At 37.8% G+C, this 20,355-nt stretch overlaps 1 protein-coding gene across 9 annotated transcripts in view; it reads right to left on the reverse strand.

Annotated features, from left to right (window-relative positions):
* The window catches only part of ppfia4 (PTPRF interacting protein alpha 4), a 180,470-nt gene that overhangs the window by 54,202 nt on the left and 105,913 nt on the right, over window positions 1-20,355 (reverse strand). For all 9 annotated transcript variants that reach the window (XM_022682713.2, XM_022682712.2, XM_022682710.2 and 6 more), the window contains 4 exons: window positions 18,525-18,626; window positions 16,413-16,577; window positions 14,947-15,021; window positions 6,165-6,239 (listed from right to left, as the gene is read on the reverse strand). In XM_022682713.2, the coding sequence (XP_022538434.1) occupies window positions 6,165-6,239; window positions 14,947-15,021; window positions 16,413-16,577; window positions 18,525-18,626 (417 nt within the window). The remainder of the gene's footprint in view (window positions 1-6,164; window positions 6,240-14,946; window positions 15,022-16,412; window positions 16,578-18,524; window positions 18,627-20,355) is intronic.

The following is a 20,355-nucleotide window of genomic DNA, read 5'->3' on the forward strand; positions in this document are numbered from 1 at the left end:
CCTCCTCAAGAGTCTATTTCCATGCTTTGCGCCTGTGCCATTAAAATAACGTCAGAGTTTAGGAGTAAATCTACACTGATGGGTGTGGTGGTCTCAAAGTGAGGAGTGTTCAGGTAAATTTCTGGTGGTGGAAAACACAGGTGTGCCACTGACCGAAATAAACCTACACAACAGTCAACCATTTCGAGTCCATTCCTATAGATGCACCCAGTGCGCGTACACCGCCGCTCGTTAAACAATGTATTCAATGAGATATAACGTATACTCTGCTGAGATGCGCAAAAGCGCTGCACTGTTAAGATATGAACGCGCCAAAGTCAGAGCACACCTGGCTCTTAAAGGGAATGACAAACTGCACACTGATTTGTTTATTTCACATTACGTACAAAACACCCCCATGAAATGGTCTAGAACCACCACTGGCTCCAGTGAGTCCTATTCTATTGGCACTTACTGGCAGGATTTCTCTTTTACAGGGCATGTGTGTGTGTGTGTGTGTTTGCTTGAAAACTGCGAGACGTACGTTTCCCGTATAGGTCCCTGTGCACTGTTTGCTGAAAGACAGTTAGGTCTCATGATGCCTCTGTTACCCATCTAACGCAGCATTCTGATTTTAATGATCTTGACCTACAAAAGTGTGTGTGTACGTGTGTGTGTATCAATCTGCGCACAGATCTCTGATGTGTGTAGGCGGATGTTTTGATGCACCTCTCGGTCTAAAGCGGAATTAATTTGAGGGTGTTAATTAAATAAACTTTCAGAGGGAGCTCTGGATGCGAGACCTCGGCGGGTGGCCCAACTAAATCAGCCTTTTTAAACTTTCCCCCTCTCTCCTGCATCTGTTTTTTTACCCCCTCGCTAATTGCTAACTCTCAATTAGCTCTCTGACACCAACACGTTTTCACTGTAACTGCAGAAAAAGGCAAGTAGTTCCGGTTCTCAAATTTGACTGGCTACATCCAAAGCCATGAGATGGGTATTAATGCATTACACCCATTAAAAACATGGCGGTGTTCATGGACGAACAAAAACTGATATGCCATGTGCATTGGCTTATGCCATAAGAGTCCAATTCTATTGACAATACATCTCTAGGACAGTAAACATCAATTCTGTATGCGTTAAATTGACAAAAGGCAAATTGCGTGTCTCTCCACTCTTCTTCAGACTCTGGTCCCTTGATTTCCAAATAAAATGTAAAATTTACTGATGATCAGTGATGGTTTGGAGAGACTTGTCATCTGCTGGTGTTGGTCCACTGTGTTTCATTATCAAGTCCAAAGTCAGTGCAGTATTTTCCTGGAAAATCTTACAGCACTTCATGCTTCCCTCTGCTGACAACTTTTATGTAGATGCAGATTTCATTTTCCAGCAGGACTTGGCACACTGCCCACACTGCCAAAAGTATTAACTGATCTTATATAATATTCAAATTTTCTGAGACACTGACTTTTGAGTTTTCAATAAATTCTTAAAACAGATCACTCTTTTGTCATAGGAGTCCTATTCTATTGGCAAACATCTCTTCCTACCACAGTAAACAGATCTTTATGTATTAATGCCACATTATGTGTCCAGGACTTTATGCCATGTCCTATAGAAGTAAAAGAGAACCTAGAGGTGCACATTGAAATCTTTTGTGATTTGGGCAGCCGTGGTTTTATGTTTTTTGGATACAATCCGGGTTAGCACCCGAACATCCCTTTCAGACAGCTTCCTCTTACACAGTGTCCACAGTTAATCCTGTTGGATGTGGTTGGTTCTTCTTGGTGGTATGCTGACATTACCCTTGATACATCACAAAGACTTGCTGTCTTGGTTACAGATGCGCCAGCAAGACGTGCACCAACAATTTGTCCTCTTTTGATCTCTGGTATGTCACCAATAATGTTGTGTGCATTGCCGTAATTTGAGCAAAACTGTTTTCTTACCCTGCTAATTGAACCTTCACACTCTGCTCTTACTGGTGCAATGTGCAATTAATGAAGATTGGCCACCAGGCTGCTCCAATTTAGCCATGAAACCTACCACACTAAAATGACAGGTGTTTCATTTTCATTGTCCAATCCCTGTAGTTCTTTAAGAGCTTCACAGCTCTACAAGCTCAAAGCTGGGGGCTTTATACCTTTGGCCCACACCTGGCATTAGGCATGGTGCCAAACGCACATGTTCAGCCATGGGTACAATCTAAAGTAGCCCTGTAAAAGAAGCCTCAGTTTAAAGACTTGCTGGAAGATCATCAAAGATTCTACTGTATCTTTATGCTCCTCTGGAGTATAATGCACAAGTTTTAGCACCATTAGCGGTGTTGCATCTTCAGAATACTCTATAGTCGTCAGGGGGCTTTTTACCAGCGCTGCAAAGAAGTGGTAAAAACAGCACATCACCCCAGAGCGACATGACCCACTGGTGTTTGGGGAGGATCAAGACAGTGTGCAGATTCTTCCGCAGTGGGTTTTAATAGAGCTCCAGAAAAGCTGAGAAGACCTTCCCAGACAGAGCCATCCTGGTCCAGACAGAACTGTCTGGGTCCAGATAATGATGTCATCCCTCGAGGGCTGAGAGAATCCTCCCTGGAGAGGACAGATAGAATTCCAACACAAGGAGATGAGCCTGAAACCCTGGGATCCAAACTCCCCAAAAACTCTTAGCCTGTCTAAATCTGCCAGCAGGTGCTTTATATGAACAGTGAAGGGTGTTCTGGTGCAAAAACATCTAAAACACTCCTTTAAATCAATAACCGACAATATTAGATATGCACTGATATGACATTTGTAGGCTAATGCTGATATCTAATGATGTCCCAATCAATTACATTGCTCCCAAGTCTCAATAATTTGAAATTATTATAGAAAAACAAACAGTATCAAAACGTATCATTTTTAGCACAAAATAAACAAAGTTCATAAAGTACAGCGATATTGTGTTGACAGTTTGGAGAAAAAATTGCGGATGGCTTGATAGGTAGCTTTCTGCATTAGCCTCTGTGGTGATTGGCCACACATTAGTGCTGATAAATAGCGCAATAGTGTGAGCAGCCAACTCATGACATATGTAACTTGTCACTGGTAGTGTGATCGCAACATAGGCATTCTCAATGCATGCCTGCAGCAGATTCTATAGTGAACTTGTGATGTAACAACCTCACGTTACATTATCATTATCTAGTATTTAAGTTGGCTGAACTTATCTGCAGTAGCTAAGAAAAAAAATGATGTATCTGCGTCAACCCGTAAAACAGTATTCATGGCCTCCCCCACCTTGCCTCAGGACCGCCCACAGATACAGCCAAAGCCGGGCTGCAGCAGAGCCGACACTGTCAGCTAGTAAGAGTTATCTATCTTGTGTAAGTAACTATAGGTTTCAATCGGATCTCCGATGGATTCTGCGTAAATATAGACTAGGAAAGCACGGTTTGACAAGGTAGCACAACTCGACAGAACACCGGTCAAAGAGGGCGCCGTTCACATCTGATTATATGATATAAAGTGGACTGGGGGCATTGATTTATAATACTAGAGACATAGAACTAGACATTTTAAAATAAATGAAAAAAACGATGGAAGCAAACCTTTAAACTGCATGGGATGGATTATTGAAAGACATCATGTAGAGACGTCTGGCATGTAGCTGCTGTGGCGCAGTGGATAACACCACCACCTGTTTGTGATCTACTACATCATGTGGGAGAATGGGGTTCAAGTCCCAGTCTGGGTGACTATGCTGTGCTACACCAATAAGAGTCTTTGGGCAAGACTCCTAACACTACTACATCTTGGTAAGAGCCTCAGCTAAATGCCATACATTTAAATGTAAATGCATGTTGAACAACACATGCTTTTTGGACATCTTTGGGTTGAAGTGAAGGAATTGTGAATGATGTGGGGTGGAGATTATTCAACATCCTAACCTTCCCTGGACAGACAGGATATACTGTAGTTACTACAACAAAAACCAGGATAACATCTGATTAATACTCTTGATTTTGTAAGAAACTATTAGAAAAAATTAAAATAGATGAAAAAAAAAAAAGAAAACGCATCCCAGTCAGCTTGTCCACAAAGTGTAGCTACAGCAGTATTGGCTGGTAATTGAAGTTGAGTCACACTTGTGGAAGCGTAACTGGATTGAGCTCCCCGGAGCTGAGACGAGTCTGAAAGGGCAGGAGCAGCTCTCGCAACATAATCAATAACTCAGAATGGAAGCCTGGGAGAGTACCATCTATCTGCGGGGGCGGGCACTGGAGCGGAGGGGGTATCCCTTTTTGGATGGATGCAGAATAAACAGTGCTGTGATTTATAACAAAAGCTACTGGATTAGAACTCGGCGTGACTGGAGAGTGACTTGGCATTTTAGTCCTTCACACAGCATCGCTTAGCAGAGACTGAAGGTCGTCCGTCCCCCTGCGGCGGGTAAAATGATATTTACCCGCTTTCTATTTTAAGTGAAGCATGAAAAAGATATCATAGATGGTGATGATGCTGCTAAAAAACAATGTAATAAACATAACAAGAGTGCTCTTCAGCTGCGCTCTTTACTGGTTTGCAGGGAGCTTTAAGATCATCCTAATTCTTAGGGAAAATGTTCATTGTGATGCTCACTTGACCTTCTGACCCTTTAATGGCTAAAACTTTAGAAAAATGCAACAACAAAAAGAACCTTTAAATCTTTAAATGCTTTAGACCCTGTAATGACCCTGTTGTGTTGTGGTTTCTTCTATTTTTCTTCTGGTTTTCTTGTTTGGAGTGAGCAGTACCATGATTGGCCACATGGGGAGCCCAATATACTGGAGGCCTGCATTTGCCTGACCGCTCCTCTTTCATGACATGGAAAAACATCCTGTACATAGTTTACATCAATTTCATAGGCCTTAAAATGGAACCTTGTGGGACTCAACAACAAAATCTGGTACCGCTGGGTACAGGTTCCTAAATTCATCTTATGTTATTATAACTGTTAATGAATGTTTTACCATTTGTTTTTACCATAATTTACAATTACGTCATAGGTCCTAGGATAGAACCTATTTTAATTTTTGTATTTTTTGTCATGCGCACATTTTTCAGATTATCAAATAAACTTTAATATCAGACAAATATAACCTGAGTAAATATAAAAAGCACTTTTTAAATAAACAAAAAAAACTATTGTTTTTAAAACTAATTAAGAAAAAAAACTGTATTTAAACTGTATTTAATCACACTTTTTGGAAAGTTAAATTTCACTACTTAACGTAACCAGACCTGATTACTGCCAGACCTGACTTGCCAGAATTATTCCCAAAGGGAATGGACAACTCATCCAGGAGGTCGCAAAAGAGCCCACAACAACATTTAAATAACTGCAGGTCTCACTTTCCTCAGTTAAGGTCAGTGTTAATGATTTAATAAAAAAAAAAAAAAGACACTGCTGACCAAAGAAAAAAACACATCGGCTCATCCTACATTTGCTAAAAAATAAAACCATCTTGATGATCCCCAGGACTTTGGGTAAACGTTCTTTGAACTGACATGACAAATTGGAAAGATTTTTTATTATTTGGAAGGTGTGAGTTCTGTTTCATCTGCCGTAAAACGAACACAGAATTTCAGAAAAAGAACATCATACTGAACTTAAGGAAAATGTCCGCCCATCTGTTCGTGACCTCAAGCTCAGGCGTATTTGGGTTCTGCAGCAGGATAATGATCTAAAGCACACAAAGTCCAAAGTCCACCTTTGAATGGCTTTAAAAAAACTAAATGAAGGTTTTGGAGTGCTAAATGCTAAAAAATACACAATGTGTCTGAATTAAAACAATTCTGTAAAGAAGAGTGGAACAAAATTCCTCTACAGAGATGTGAAATTCTCATTGCCAGTTATCAGTGTTTGCAGTTGTTCCCGCCAAAGGTAAGGGCACAACCAAGTTATTAGATTTAGGGGGCAAACACTTTTTCACACAGGGTTAGATTGATTTGGACAGTTTTTTTTTCCTTTAATAAATAAAATGATCATTTTAGTGCTTTTTATATTTACTCAGGTTATCTTTGTCTGATATTAAAGTTTGTTTGATAATGGAAAAAATGTCAGTATGACAAAAAAAGCAAAAACAAAAGAAATTTGTAGGGGGGAAATACTTTTTCATGCAACTGCATAATATGTAGACTATTCCATGGTACAGTTCTTACCTTCCATGTTGGTTTGGAGCCATCCATTCTATCCACTGAGTTCCCTTCTGACTTTCCTTGTCGCACCATGGAAAGCTGTGGACAGAGAACACAAGCAATTAGTATCTCAAACAGCAGTTGCACCTAGACGAAAGAAACTGACAGGAATGAAACCTGGTGGGTAGTCATGGCAGATGGTAATGGAGTGGCTTGGTGGAAATGACATGGACATAGTCAACAAAAGTTCAAAAAGAGTGATTAAATGGTGTAAATCTGCAGTGTGGTGGGCGATAAAATATTATAATATTATTTTACGGTAACGATATTCTTAGTGTTATGACAAAACCTTGACATTTATTAAATAAATATCATATATTTTAAGAATATACTACAGGTACTGCAGTGAAACAAATAATAAAGTTTTATGTAGTACAAATACACTGCCTGGCCCCCCAAAAAAGTTTAACACCTGGATTTAACGCTTAAAACCCCATTGACGCAAATGGCGTCAAACATTTACTAAGCTTAATTACTAAGGAATGTGTCAATGCACTAACATGATTCATACATTGTGACAAAGAGGGAACCCTATTGTTTCTAAAAAAAATACCACTAACCTTGCAATGCACTGAAGTGTTTTATAAAAAAAAAAACTATTGTGAAATACACCTAAAGAATAGGCTTATTTTCCAATTTTCTCCACGATTTACACAGCCAATTACCCAACCCACAAATTAGGACTCCCCCTATCACTAGTGGTGCCCCAACACCAGGAAAAAGGGTGAAGGCTAGCACATGCCTCCTCTGACACATGTGGAGTCAGACTCCGCCTCTTTTCAACCTGCTGCTGATGTAGCATTGCAGAGTAGCATCACAGTGCACTCAGAAGAAAAGCGCAGCGACTCGGTTCTGATACATCAGCTCACAGACGCTGACCCTTTAGAGTTATGTGGGGAGAGAGAGAGAGAGAGAGAGAGAGAGCCATCAACCCACCAAGAGAGAACAAGGCTAATTGCGCCAATGGCAAGCTACATAAACTGGATTCGAACTGGCGATCTCCCGACCATCTTTTTGAATGATGAGTGTTAAAAAATATGTGTGTAAGTATCCGTAGGGTGGCGCTCCATCTCTTCTCCTTTTCCGTTTCTCCCTCCTCGCAGTGCAATGATATGAAGACATGCTTTTTTTTTCAGGGCTGGCAGGATTTAAAAGCCCGGCTTTTAATAGCTGAGAAACACATAAATTGGGCCGGAGTCTCCGGGGGAGATAAGATTTGAGAGAATTACCCATTTTGAGGAATTAAACTTATCATTGCGCTTAAAAGCGGCATGTTATTAAAGTATTAATAAAACACTGTGAGGCAATTTACATATGAATCCTCACGCTCACTGCCGCCCAACGCAGTGATGTAATGAAAGGGAAAGTGGCAACTCAAAATTACGCGATAATTAATAATATGCAGATGATGTTTTCATGTTGGCATTTGGATGAGGGCGAGCGCGAACGTGATGCACATATATTCACGACCGAGCTCTTTAGAATAATTTGCCCGAGAGAGAGAGGGACAGAGAGAGAGAGAGAGAGAAAGAGAGAGAGAGAAAGAGAAAAAGAGAGAGAGAGAGAATATTACTGGAGATTAATGCTCCTCTTTGGAGCACTCAGTCCCAGATGTGAGACAAGCTTAGTAAGACCTAGAATTGCTTTAAACACTTTTATGGTCAAAATTACTTCACTACATACAGTGGCATGAAAAAAAGTTTTTAATACCAGACAAAGATAACCTGAGTAAATATAAAATAGCACTTTTTAAATGATAATTATATTTATTAAATAAATAAAAAAATATCCAAACCAATCTAGCGATGTGTGAAAAGTTTTTTGCCTCCTAATCCTAATTTCAACAAGGCTGTGCCACCCTTGGTGGCAACAACTGCAATCAAGCCACTGATAACTGAGAATGAGTCTTTCACCTCTCTGTGGAGGAATTTTGAAGTGTTTTAATTTAGCCACACTGAAAGGTTTTCCAGCATGAACTTCCTGTTTTAGATCAGCCACAGCATCTTAATCAGACTTTGACTAGGCCACTCCAAAACCTTCATTTTGTTCGTTTGTTTTTTAAAGCCATTCAGAGGTGGACTTTGGAGTTTGTGTGCTTTGGGTCATTGTCCTGCTGCAGAACCCAAGTACGCCTGAGCTTGAGGTCCCGAACAGATGGCCAGATATTCTCCTTCAGGATTGTCTGGTAAACAGCAGAATTTCTGGTTCCTTTTACAGCAAGTTGTTTAGGCCCTGAAGCAGCAAAGCAGCCCCAGACCATCACACTACCGCCACCATGTTTTACATTCAGTATGATGTTCTTTTTCTGAAGTTATGTATATTTATGTTTACGCCGGATGTAACAGAATATGGCACACACCTTCGAAAAAGGTTCCACTTTTGTCACATCGGTCAAAAGAATATTTGCCCGAAGTTCTGGGGATCATTAAGATGTGAGACTGGCCGTTGTGTTCTTTTTGGTCAGCAGTGTTCTTTGCCTTTGCTATTTTCACCCAGTCTCTTTCTTATTATTGAATTATTAACACTAACCGTAACTGAGGAAAATGAGACCTACTGTTCTCTAAATGTTGCTCTGGGTTCCTTTGTGACCTCCTGGATGAGTTGTCAATGCCCTTTTGGAGTAATTTCAATTGGCCGGCCACTCCTGGGGAGGTTTACCAGTGTTCCATGTTTTCTCCATTTGTAAATAATAGCTCTCACTGTGGTTCGCTGGAGTCCCAAAGCCTTCAAAGTAACTTTGTAACCGTTTCCAGACTGATAGATGATCAATAACATTTTTTTCTAATCTGTTTCTGAATTTCTTCAGATCGGGGTATAATGTGTTGCTAATGTGTTGAGATATTGTAGCTGCTTCAGGTTCTAAATTATTTAAGTGATTTCTTAATTTTACAGGTCTGGTATTAAGACCAGAGTCTTAATAATAGAATAGGAATCTATAGAATTCCTCATGAATTCAACTAATATATATATATATATATATATATATATATATATATATATATATATATATATATATATATATATATATATATATACACACACACACACACATATATATATATATATATATATATATATATATATATATATATATATATATATTAAGTAGGTGTTTGTAATAAAGAGGACACAGTGTCTGTGTGTGTGTGTGTATTAAAGAGATGATGCTTTGCTTACATCTGCTTATAGTGCAGGTGCTGTTTAGCACAGTGTGTGTGTGTGTGTGTGTGTCTGTGCTGAAACTGAAGGCTCTGGTAGTGCCCTCTCAGCAGAAAGACACACACACATACACACACACACACACACACACACACACACACAGGAGGAGGAGGTCATGTGTGTCCGGATACTTTCCATAAATATAGGCTTTCCTCTCCCTCTCTCTCTCTCCATCTCTCTCGCTCACTTCTTTTTCTTACTCTCTTTCTCTTGCTCTCTCTCTTTCTCTCCTTCACTCACTCTCTCTTCCTCACTCGCTCTCTATCTTACTCGCTCTCTCTATCTTCCTTAATCGCTCTCTTTCTTATTTGCTTTCTCTCTTTCTTTCTATTTCACTCGCTCTCTTTCTTTTTTGACTTTCACTCTCTTTTTCTCTTTTCTATCTCCCTCTCTAACCCCCTCTCTCTTTCTTTAACTATTTCGTTCTTTTCTCTCTCACTTTTTTCTCTCTTTCCTTTTCTCTCTTTCTTTAACTTTCACACTCTCACTCTCTTTTCTCTTACTCTGTTTCTATCTTTCAGTTTCTTTCTAAATCAACATTTTTGTAGTAATTTTCTCCCTCTCCCTCTTTCTTTCTCTTTCTTTCTTTGACTCCTACTCTCTTTCTCTCTTTTCTGTCTCTCTCACTCTTTCTCTTTCTTTAACTGTCATTATGTCTTTCTATCTCTTAGTGTCTCTCTACATCAACCTTTTGGTAGTAATTCTCTCCCTCTATATTTTTATCTCTCTTTCTCTTTTCTGTCTCTTTCACTTTTTTTCTCGTTCGTTAACTGTCATTCTCTCTTTCTATCTCTCATTGTCTCTCCACATCTCTCCACATTACAAATGTGTTGTAATAATTACCGGCCTCTCTCTTTCTTTCTCTTTTTCTTTCTCTTTCCTTTTTTGACTCTCACTTTCTTTTTCTCTCTTCTGTCTCTCTCACTCTTTCTTTAACTGTCATTTTGTCTTTCTCTCTCTTTGTCTCTCTCTTTTGTCTCTCTATATCAACCTTTTTGTAGTAATTCTCTCCCTTATTGTACTTGATCTCTTCTGTCTGTGCTCATCTTCCTTCTCTCTCTCTCTCTCTCTCTTTCACTCTTTCTCTCACTCACTGTCTCTTTCTCTCTCCTTCTTCCCTGTCTGTGCTTATCTCTTTCTCATCCTCTCTCATTCACTTTCTCTCTGTCTCTTTTCTGTATCTTTCGCTCGGTCATCCTCTGCCTTTTTGTACTCATTCTCTGCTGTCTGTGTTCATCTTCCTCTGTCTCTCTCTCTCTACCCATCCTCTCCCATCTTCTCTATCTTGTCATTTGAGATGCAGTGAGTAAGTGTCTGTCAAACCCGGCTCTCCAGCTCATCTCACTCAAATGCCTCCAGTGAGTTTACGTTGCGTTTTTAAGTGCAGACTTTATTGAACGAACATGCTGAGCATTTTTCTGCCCCCATATACTGTATGGACAAAAGTACTGCTTGTGTGTTGTTTTAAAAAAAAAAAAAGCATATTCTAATTTTGTTGGAGTAACTGTCTCTACTGTGCAGGAAGAAGGCTTTCTATTGGATTGGATTGGGAGGATTGCTACAAATGAGGATTTGGATATTGCCCTACAGTAAGTGTAGAATAGCTGTGTGTGTGTATATGTGGTGCATTTGCACTTTTGTGTAATCAATGGGTGCAACTTAAAGCAGCTAAATTTATTATTCATGCATTTATTAGATAGGGTGACATACTATACTCTCCAAACAGCTTAGCTGTGCTTTGTAAGCTTTGGATCAATAGAGCATCTTTATATCTTGAAGTGTCACCTATCTCTGTAAATCAATGAACATCAAAGACACGCAGGTGCCAAAATATACATTAGCAACATAAATTCAATTTAAAGAAGAATGCAGACGTGGGCTGGAGGGGTATAACAACCCCCAGTACTGAGCCCTAGTAGTGATATAAGGGACAAAAACAGCTCAGCTATATGTGTAGGGACATCCTAATTATAGGTTAACATAGGATCTCCGGTGTAATTTGCGTTTTCCAGAGACTCTAAGACTCTAAATCAGTGGTTGAACTGCACTTAGCAGGGCATCACACATGTTGTTAAGTAACATATGACATTGCAAACACTGTTATTAGTGTCTTTATAAATATCTTTATTTTAAAACGTTCCAACTGTTGTCCATCTTGCTGCTTTCTGGTGTCGCAGTGCTGTTAGCCAATCCTCCACTTCTCCACCCGAATAAAGCAGCAGTATACCGGATGACCGGAACAATTTTTCCTTTAACAAAAAACAGCTTACATGGGATCCATTCATTCTAGAGACCACAACTAAACATTTTAATATAAATAAAAAAAAATTATGGAATATGGAATATGGATTTTTTTTTTTCCAGGAGCAGGTGGTAACAGGACTAAAACATCCCAGGAACATATGAGTATAATCTAGAATTTGGACCTTTGACTAAAACTACTGGTCCTACACCAAATGCCAGACTTACCCTATTTTTTCTCACTATAAGGCACACCAGATTATAAGGGGCATTACCAATGAACGTTTTATTTTCTGGTCTATTCTCATACAAAAGGCACACCGGATAATAAGGCGCATTTTAAGAGACACTAAAAGGAACTTCTAATTCAGAAGGTTTTGCTGGTGGTGGGGATGTAGCTTACTAAGTTAAGTAAAGCTAAGCTACATAATAAAAACGTAAATGTAAAAAAAAAATCACTTCCTTATAAAGTCAACAAGCGCTGAATGTTAATGTACACAGATTTCTCTCCTGAAAACTGTTTATTTATGGGTGAGAAAAGTGTTTTTGTTTATTTACAGTAAGTTTAGATTTCCAAATTACTCCAACACTAAGGCTGGAGCATTAACCTAAGCGGCTAATGCCACCCGACAGAGCTACACTGATTAACCCTGAGTGTTCCGGTCAGCCAGGGTGATAGTAGCTAGCGATCCGTCCCACGTAGCTTGTTTTAACACGGTGAACACGCAGACTACAGTCTGATATACCCACCTCTGAACAGCGAAAGTGCTAGCGCTTAGTGTGGTTAGCCGGTAATGCTAATGCTGCTCCAGCATTGCTAGCCGGGGTTAGCAGAATGCTACAAGTCGATAATACTTACCTCTGAATGAGGAAATTAGCGTCTAATGCTAATACTGCTCCAGCACTAATGATGGAGAACTAAACTGAAACTTCTGTATAAAGCTGTAGTTCAGCGGAGTGGCTTTACTGCTCCTTACAACCTGACTGGTAGAATTCATACATATGGTGCACCACATTATAAGGCGCACTGACGCTTTTTGAGAAAAATTAAAGGATTTTAAGTGTGCCTTATAGTCTAAAAAATACGATACTAATATAGAGGGGTATTAAAAACCCCAGCAATAAGCTCTTGAGCAGTGGAGGAACTATGTGGAAATCTGAAGTGATTAAAATCAGCCGCAAACATACAAAACTTTGTAGTGTCTAGTAGAGTCTTCCTCCTGGACAGTAAAGACAGTTACTTCAACAAAAGCAGGATAAACTCTTTTTAATAGCCTTGATTTCAAAAGAAATATAAACGTATATATATAAATTAATGAATATATGAAATGAATATATATAAAACGCATATAATATAAATTAATGAACGACCAGGTGTCCCAATACTTTTGCCAATATAATGTATTACATACTGTGTTTTTTTTACAAAGTATTTAACCTTACATAACCTCTGTTTTACTTTTCATCTACTATTTTCTATAAAACCCTTAATATTTGAGCTTTCTCTGTGAAAGCACACACACACACACACACACACACACACACATACACATACACACACAGGCTGAACGCTGGCTGTCTCAGCGGAATTCAGCCGCTGCAGGCTCTGACCCAGTTATCCAATCATATGGATAAATAGACAGAACCATTAAACAGGAATACTTCACAAATTTAAAACTACTGCAGCGGATCGGTTTGAGCACACGGCTCTGTACAGGCTGGAGAAAATTCCACCACACTCTGCATTAAATACATTTTCAATATCTCTACAGACTTTAGAACACACACACACACACACACACACACTAACAGAGTCATACACACAGTACTAAGCCTGATACATTAACTTTTTATATTTGAATGATATACTGTTCAGGAAATAATTGTGATAAACTATATTATTGTCATGTTATGACCATTCTATGGCACTATCATGCACCTCATTCTGTCATGCACGCTTTTAAAAAACTTTTAAAAGTTTGTTTCTTTTGCATTTGTCTTAGAATTTCCAGTCAGTTCATATTAAATGCTTTGTTTTGGTTATTAAACCAAATTTTCCTGAAATTCCAGGATTAATCCTGTGTGTTTTCACCTTGCATATCTACAGCATCTGGAATACGATACCCAGAATGCACTGAATACACTGAGATCACTTCCTCATTCGATCACATGACACTGCACACAGAACTTCCAGAAAGCTCATCACCTGAATACTGACTACACTTTTCCATTCACTATATATACACCTCCACCTCACTCACTTTGTTTTTGCTTATTATTGATGGTTCTCTATTTTACAAAGCATTTATTTCTTTGCCTGTGTTAACTCTCCCATTATGACCTTGTTTTTTTCGTGTTTCGTGTTTTTTAATTTCTCTATTTTTTGTATTACCCATGCTTCTCGTTTATGGTATGTTTATTCTCTCTGGCTGCTGTTTATCGGTGTTGACCCTGCTCATTTTGACTTCCTATGTGCCCTTACTTTATTCACTAAAGTATTTGATTTAAGTCCTGTCCAGTCATGAATTATTTTTCCACTTTTGTTCCAATTCAAATGTAAAAGTAAAAAATATTTATATATTTTCTCCATAAACCTCCACTTTCTTTAGCTCAATTAATAAAAATAATAATAATAAAAATAATAGTTATAATAATAATACAATCAAATATAATAAATGTAATCAAAATGTAAGGCTCTACAGATCATGGTTAATAATGACAATTTAGAATAAAACATAAATCAGTTCATATTAAATGGTTTATGGACGCATCATATTTTAAAACATGTTTATGAAAGATGTTTATGAAGTTCTTCGCACACAATTACTCTTACATAAAGAGATCTCACCAGCTCTGTTCTTTTACCAGTTTCAGTCCCTTTTAGAATGAATCATTTAAGGGCTCTGTCACTTTTATGCAAATAATTTGTGACTGGTCACAGCCTATGTTAATGCTGAGCGTTTACCACACATTAGTGTTAGCTTGTGCTAAATGGCAAAACACAGTCGGTACAGATCCCTCCCTCAGACAAAGTCTTCTTCTCAATCAAAGTGACTGAAAAATGGCAGCTCTTCAACTGATCTAGTGGGGGTTGAAGCATGAGGAGTGGTGCCAGTATTGTTCTATGCAGCTTTTCCTTTTGTGACACCACAGGGGAGTGGTGGAACAACGGCACGGTTTGTTTTACAAAAATATATGAAGGTTTATTTATTCTAGTGTTAAAAAAATTGGACATACTTGATGCACAACAAAGCTTTAGTGATCATCGTAGACAATAAGCTCGTACCTCCTGAGTGGTGGTCGCCAGTTGACCTTCTAGAGTAGTCACTCTCTCCAGTGCTACACGCAGTCGCTCACGCACCTACCAGAAAAAAAAAACATGCAGGAAAGATGCATCAGATTGAAATTTAAGCATGTTAATGACCGAATCTCAAATACCTTCTAACTCCCTACATAGTGAATGAGATACTGTAAGTCATGAAACTATAGCATCTTCACAGAAATAGCACTAGATTTCCGATTTCCACATGTTCCTCACATTTTAAGGCCCTACATATCATGGTAAATTATGATTCACAATTTACAATAAAGCATACACGGGCCATTCCACTGAATGGGTGCAAATTCTGTCCCCAGGAAATTACATGTATAAATGTGTATACAAAATTACTTTAAAATAAATTTTATTACTGCAAAAGTAAAATATGTAATAAAAAAACATTAACAAAAACTAATTAGAACACTGAAAAAATAGCATTTGTTACCTATTCCCCCTCTCTAATTATAACCTTTACCATGAAAATTAATTATTAAAATCCTTCAGATATATATTTTTCTTTTGTATTGTTTGTTGACTCCAAATCCCATCTATGCTTTAAAAGAAAACATTTTTTTCATATTAAATCCATAACATTTAAATTACAATACACATTTTAGTTGTGTCCCTGGGTTTCACTCAGTCCTGTTACTGTAAAATACATTACCCCTGAATCTGAAACATCTGAAACATTCTACAACAGGAAGTGACATCATCTGGTTCTTTTAAAGATAATGGGAAGATCAAAATTAAATTCTCTCTTTAGTTTTTATGTATATTTTTGTTGATCTTATGCTCACTATGACTCTATGAGGAGCTCAATCTCAACACTCTCTCCTGTTACTTAAATTATTTTTTTGGTATTATTTGTTTATTTTTAAGAATAAAAATTTTGGGAAAATCACTAGAATGTGTTCAGAGTGTCCATATGCTTTTAGCATAGCCAGCGTTTAGCTATTTTTAATGTTTTTGCTAATTTTATGCTAAAAACTAATTGCTGTTACTTGAATTCCTGTTAGTCAAAACATAAAAAGTTAAAAAGTAACAGGAGTGAGTGCCATTAATAGAATTGATTTTTTTTTGTCATAAATATCAATTATTTAAACATGCAGTCAACCATTTCTTTAAAATAAAGACTTTCTTGAGAGAAAATCAAAGTAATTTGCTTTTAAAAATGCCTTTTAATTGTCCTATGAGTTTTGTAACCGTCATCGGCTTAGAAACCTTGTAAGAATTAAGTGAAGCTGCCTGAGATTGACCAGTACATGTTTAAATTAGTTGAATATATGTGTTATAATATTCAGAATTGAAAAAATATATATAAAAATAAGTTTAATAAGTTTAATAAGTTACAACAAGCAAATGGCACCCATTACATTTAAAGATAAAACCAACGTAAAAAAAATTAAAAGAACTGGACTTCTAAGTGATCATACCTTCTCATCCAGGGCTTTATGATGTTCAAATAAAGACTTCAGGGCCTTCAGCACCTCCACCTCACTGGACACTCCTGAAGGGGGCGGAGCCTGCCTCTTCACCACCGTCATCCTCAGAGACCGCTCGTGTCGTGAGACCAGGCACTCCAAATGCTCCAGGAGGAGCTGCACAATAATACATTTACACACAGAAACACACACAATACATTAAAAATGCACTAAATTCCTTTAAATACTACTTAAAAGTGCATGAGTTGTGTGTTTTAAAAGTAGCAGTAAGTGTTAACTGTTAAAAGTAATGTTCAAACTGGTACACTTATGATTTTACTTAAAATATTAAGTAAATACATGTAGCCTGTCATGATTAATGTTGTGTTCAACAACTATTTCTTGTTTTGTGAAATACTATAGGTCTCTCTGAGTTGTATATGCATGTCTCACATTAAACTCTTTCTCAACCTCCATTGTCTGCAGTAGCTAATAAAAGAAAATACTGCCCACAGACAGAGCTAAACCCGGGCTGCAGCAGAGCCGACACTGTCTCTCGTCAGCTAAAGAGCTTAAAAACTCTGTTTACAGCAGCTACTTAGCATTAGCTATATTGTGTAAGTAACTGTAGGTTTAAATCGGATCTCCGGTTGATTCTGTGTTTTACCGAGACCTAAAATTTACACTATGGGAGCACAGTTTGACAAGGCAGCTCAACTCGACAGTACACTGGTCGAAGCTGGCACTGTTTGCGTCAGATTCTATGATATAGAGCGGACTCTGCGGCTTCGATGTGGTGAAACCAAGTATCGAATCACCAAGTCTGAGGTAAGAGTTTAGTAGCGTTAGTTTAACTGAAAGTAATGTTAACAATGCCGCGGGTAGAGTGGCTCTCACATGAATGAAAAAAAAGATGGAATGTGACCTTCAAAGGTGTGCTTTGTATCAATACAAAACTTATACAAAAACGCCATAATCCATTGAAACATGGAATCTTCTGGTAAAGCCTGGTAAAGCTTTAGTTTAGTAGATACATTGTAAAACCTTCACTCTTACTCTCTGGAGATTGTTGCTGATGTCACTAAAAGCTGTGCCTAAGTATTTCTTTACAGCACTCATAATGTTTCTGTCATAAACTGCTGTTGTTTTCCATGTTCTACCTGACTGACATCTGTTATTTAGTACACCAGTGATGACTTTCTTCTTCAGGACCCTCAAAACGGTTGTACTAGCCATGGCCAATATTTGTGCGATGGCTCTGATAGATCTTCCCTCAGCTTCACAGTTGCTTGTTTTTTTTACCCATTAACAGCTGTTATTTTGGTTTTGTTGGTCACAACTTTAAATATAAATGCACAGGCAAAACTCAAATCTTGAGATAATCATAGACATTCAATGCTATTTGCTGTTTGAATAATCAATCTATCAAGGCACCGCCCTGATAGCCAGCTTAAACCATGTTGGTCATCCAAAATAACCATGACCTATGCTGGTAGGCAAGCTCGTTAACTAGCTCTTGACCAGCAGAGACATGACGGTCACATGTCTCAATACTTTTTTCATAAGAAAAATGGGTGGTTTTGGAGAAAAGCTGCAATCCTCTGAACTGTGTATCAGATCTAGATATAAATACATGGAAATAAAAGCTGAAATGTAGATCTTTTGTTCCATATTTATCTTTTAATGTCAAACCTAAATGTTTTCAGTCTACGGCAGAAATAATTAGACCAGTCTTGCTGTTCTGATATATTCAGAGGGAGGTGTGTGTATTTGCGCTGCATGCCAATATTCAAGGTTTCATACATTGTAAGCCTGGATTAGCAGCATTTACTGAAATAATTAGAAAGTTTGGAAATTGGTTGCCTCCAAAAAGTAGTTTTAAGTAATGTTTAGCTTAAACTTTAAGAAAATAGAAGACGCCAGTTCCAACAAAAGTTAATTATTATAAGTTAATTCAACTCAAAAAAATACCATTGGAACATACATGTAGCCTCAAAGGTTCACCTAACTCAAAGTAGTTTAGTAATATTTGGAAATATTCAATTTTACATTAAACTATAGACTCATAGTCTCATATATACAAGTTTCTGTTGAGATCATTCTAAATAATATACACACTCTTACCCTGGTGTTGTTTCTTTCTGCTTTAAGTTCTGAGATTTCCTCCTCTTTTTCCAGAAGCTGCTCCCGACATGTATTCAGCTCCTTGGTCAGCGTTGCAAACTCCTGCAGAAAGCAAGAGAGAGAGAGAAAGAGAGAGAGAGAAAGAGAGAGAGAAAGGAAGATTTAGTTTATTTAGTATATTTTAACTCCTATGTAATTACGCAATAACTAAAAAAATATGTTATTTGCTTTTCCAGAGGTGGACATACAGCTCAAGTTCACTTCAGCTTTCAAACCAGTTTCTCTTTTTTGCTATTTATAGGTATATGTTTTATTATTATTAATTGATGAGAAATGAGAAATGGCTAAAATAACAAATAAAATGCAGAGCTTTCAGATCTTAAATAATGCAAAGAAAACAATTTCATATAAGTTTTAAGAGTTCAGAAATCAATATTTGTTGCAATAACTCTGGTTTTTAATCACAGTTTTCATGCATCTTGGCATCTTTTCCTCCACCAGTCTTACACACTGCTTTTAAATAATTTTATGCCACTTCTGGTGCAAAAAGTCAAGCAGTTCAGTTTGGTTTGATGGCTTGTTGATGGCATCCATGTTCCTCTTGATTATATTCCAGAGGTTTGTAATTTGGTAAAATAAAAGAAACTTCTCAAGCTCAGGCATACTTGGATTCTGCAGCAGGACAATGACCCAAAGCACATGAACAAGCCAACCTCTGAATGGTTTTGAAATGGCCTAGTCAAACTCTGATTGAGATGCTGTGGCAATATCTTCAACAGGTTGATCAAGCTGGAAAACCCTCTAATGTGGCTGAATTAAAACAATTCTGCAAAGAAGAGTGGGCCAGAATTCTCATTGCCAGTTATCGGTAAAGCTTGACTGCAGTTTTTAAAAATCGGTTTGACAAAAAAAGCAAAAACAAAAGAAATCTGCCACCATATGTTACCCCAGTGACTTCTCAGGCTATAGGTCTATGTCTAAATCTCAAAAGATTTATACACAGACCATCAGAGCATCCCTAACAAGGTCTACCCCCCTGTTCTGTGCTTCTGAGGACAGGACCACACAACCAGACCAGTATTGTCCCATTCAAAGTAATGGTATTGAAGCCAGCTGTCTGCTGGCACACTGCCACCTCTAACAGGACAGATTAGACCTGTATAGTCAACCCCCATGAATGATTTGTTTAGCTACATTTCTTCCTACACTAATTAAAACTACAACAGCAGCCAGGTTTCCATCCAGACGTCTGCTTACAGCTGTGTTTACAGTAGAGAGCACAATCCTTCTTGCTATACATTTTATAAATGCTTACCTATATGCAGCTCTGGAAAAAAAATAAAGAAACCTCTTCAGTTTATTTTATAAACTACAGACAACATTTCTTCCAACTCCAAATACAAATATTGTCATTTAGAGCATGTATTTGCAGAAATGGCTGAAATAACAAAAAAAGATGCAGAGCTTTCAGACCTCAAATAATGCAAAGAAAACAAGTTCATATTCATAAAGTTTTAAAAACCCTGGTTTTTAATGACAGTTTTCATGCATCTTGGCATGTTCTCCTCTACCAGTCTTACACACTGCTTTTGGATAACTTTATGCCTTTACTCCTGGTGCAACAATTCAAGCAGTTCAGGTTGGTTTAATGGCTTGTGATCATCCATCTTCCTCTTAATTATATTCCAGAGGTTTTCAATTTGGTAAAATCAAAGAAACTCATCTTTTTTAAGCGGTACCTTATTTTTTCCAGAGCTGTATTCCTATATCCTATGTTCCTTATAGCAAATGAAACTATATCTGTAACTATACAGAATGTCACTTTATAGCA

Source organism: Astyanax mexicanus, chromosome 24 (assembly GCF_023375975.1).
Source record: "Astyanax mexicanus isolate ESR-SI-001 chromosome 24, AstMex3_surface, whole genome shotgun sequence".
Classification (NCBI taxonomy): Eukaryota; Metazoa; Chordata; class Actinopteri; order Characiformes; family Acestrorhamphidae; genus Astyanax; species Astyanax mexicanus.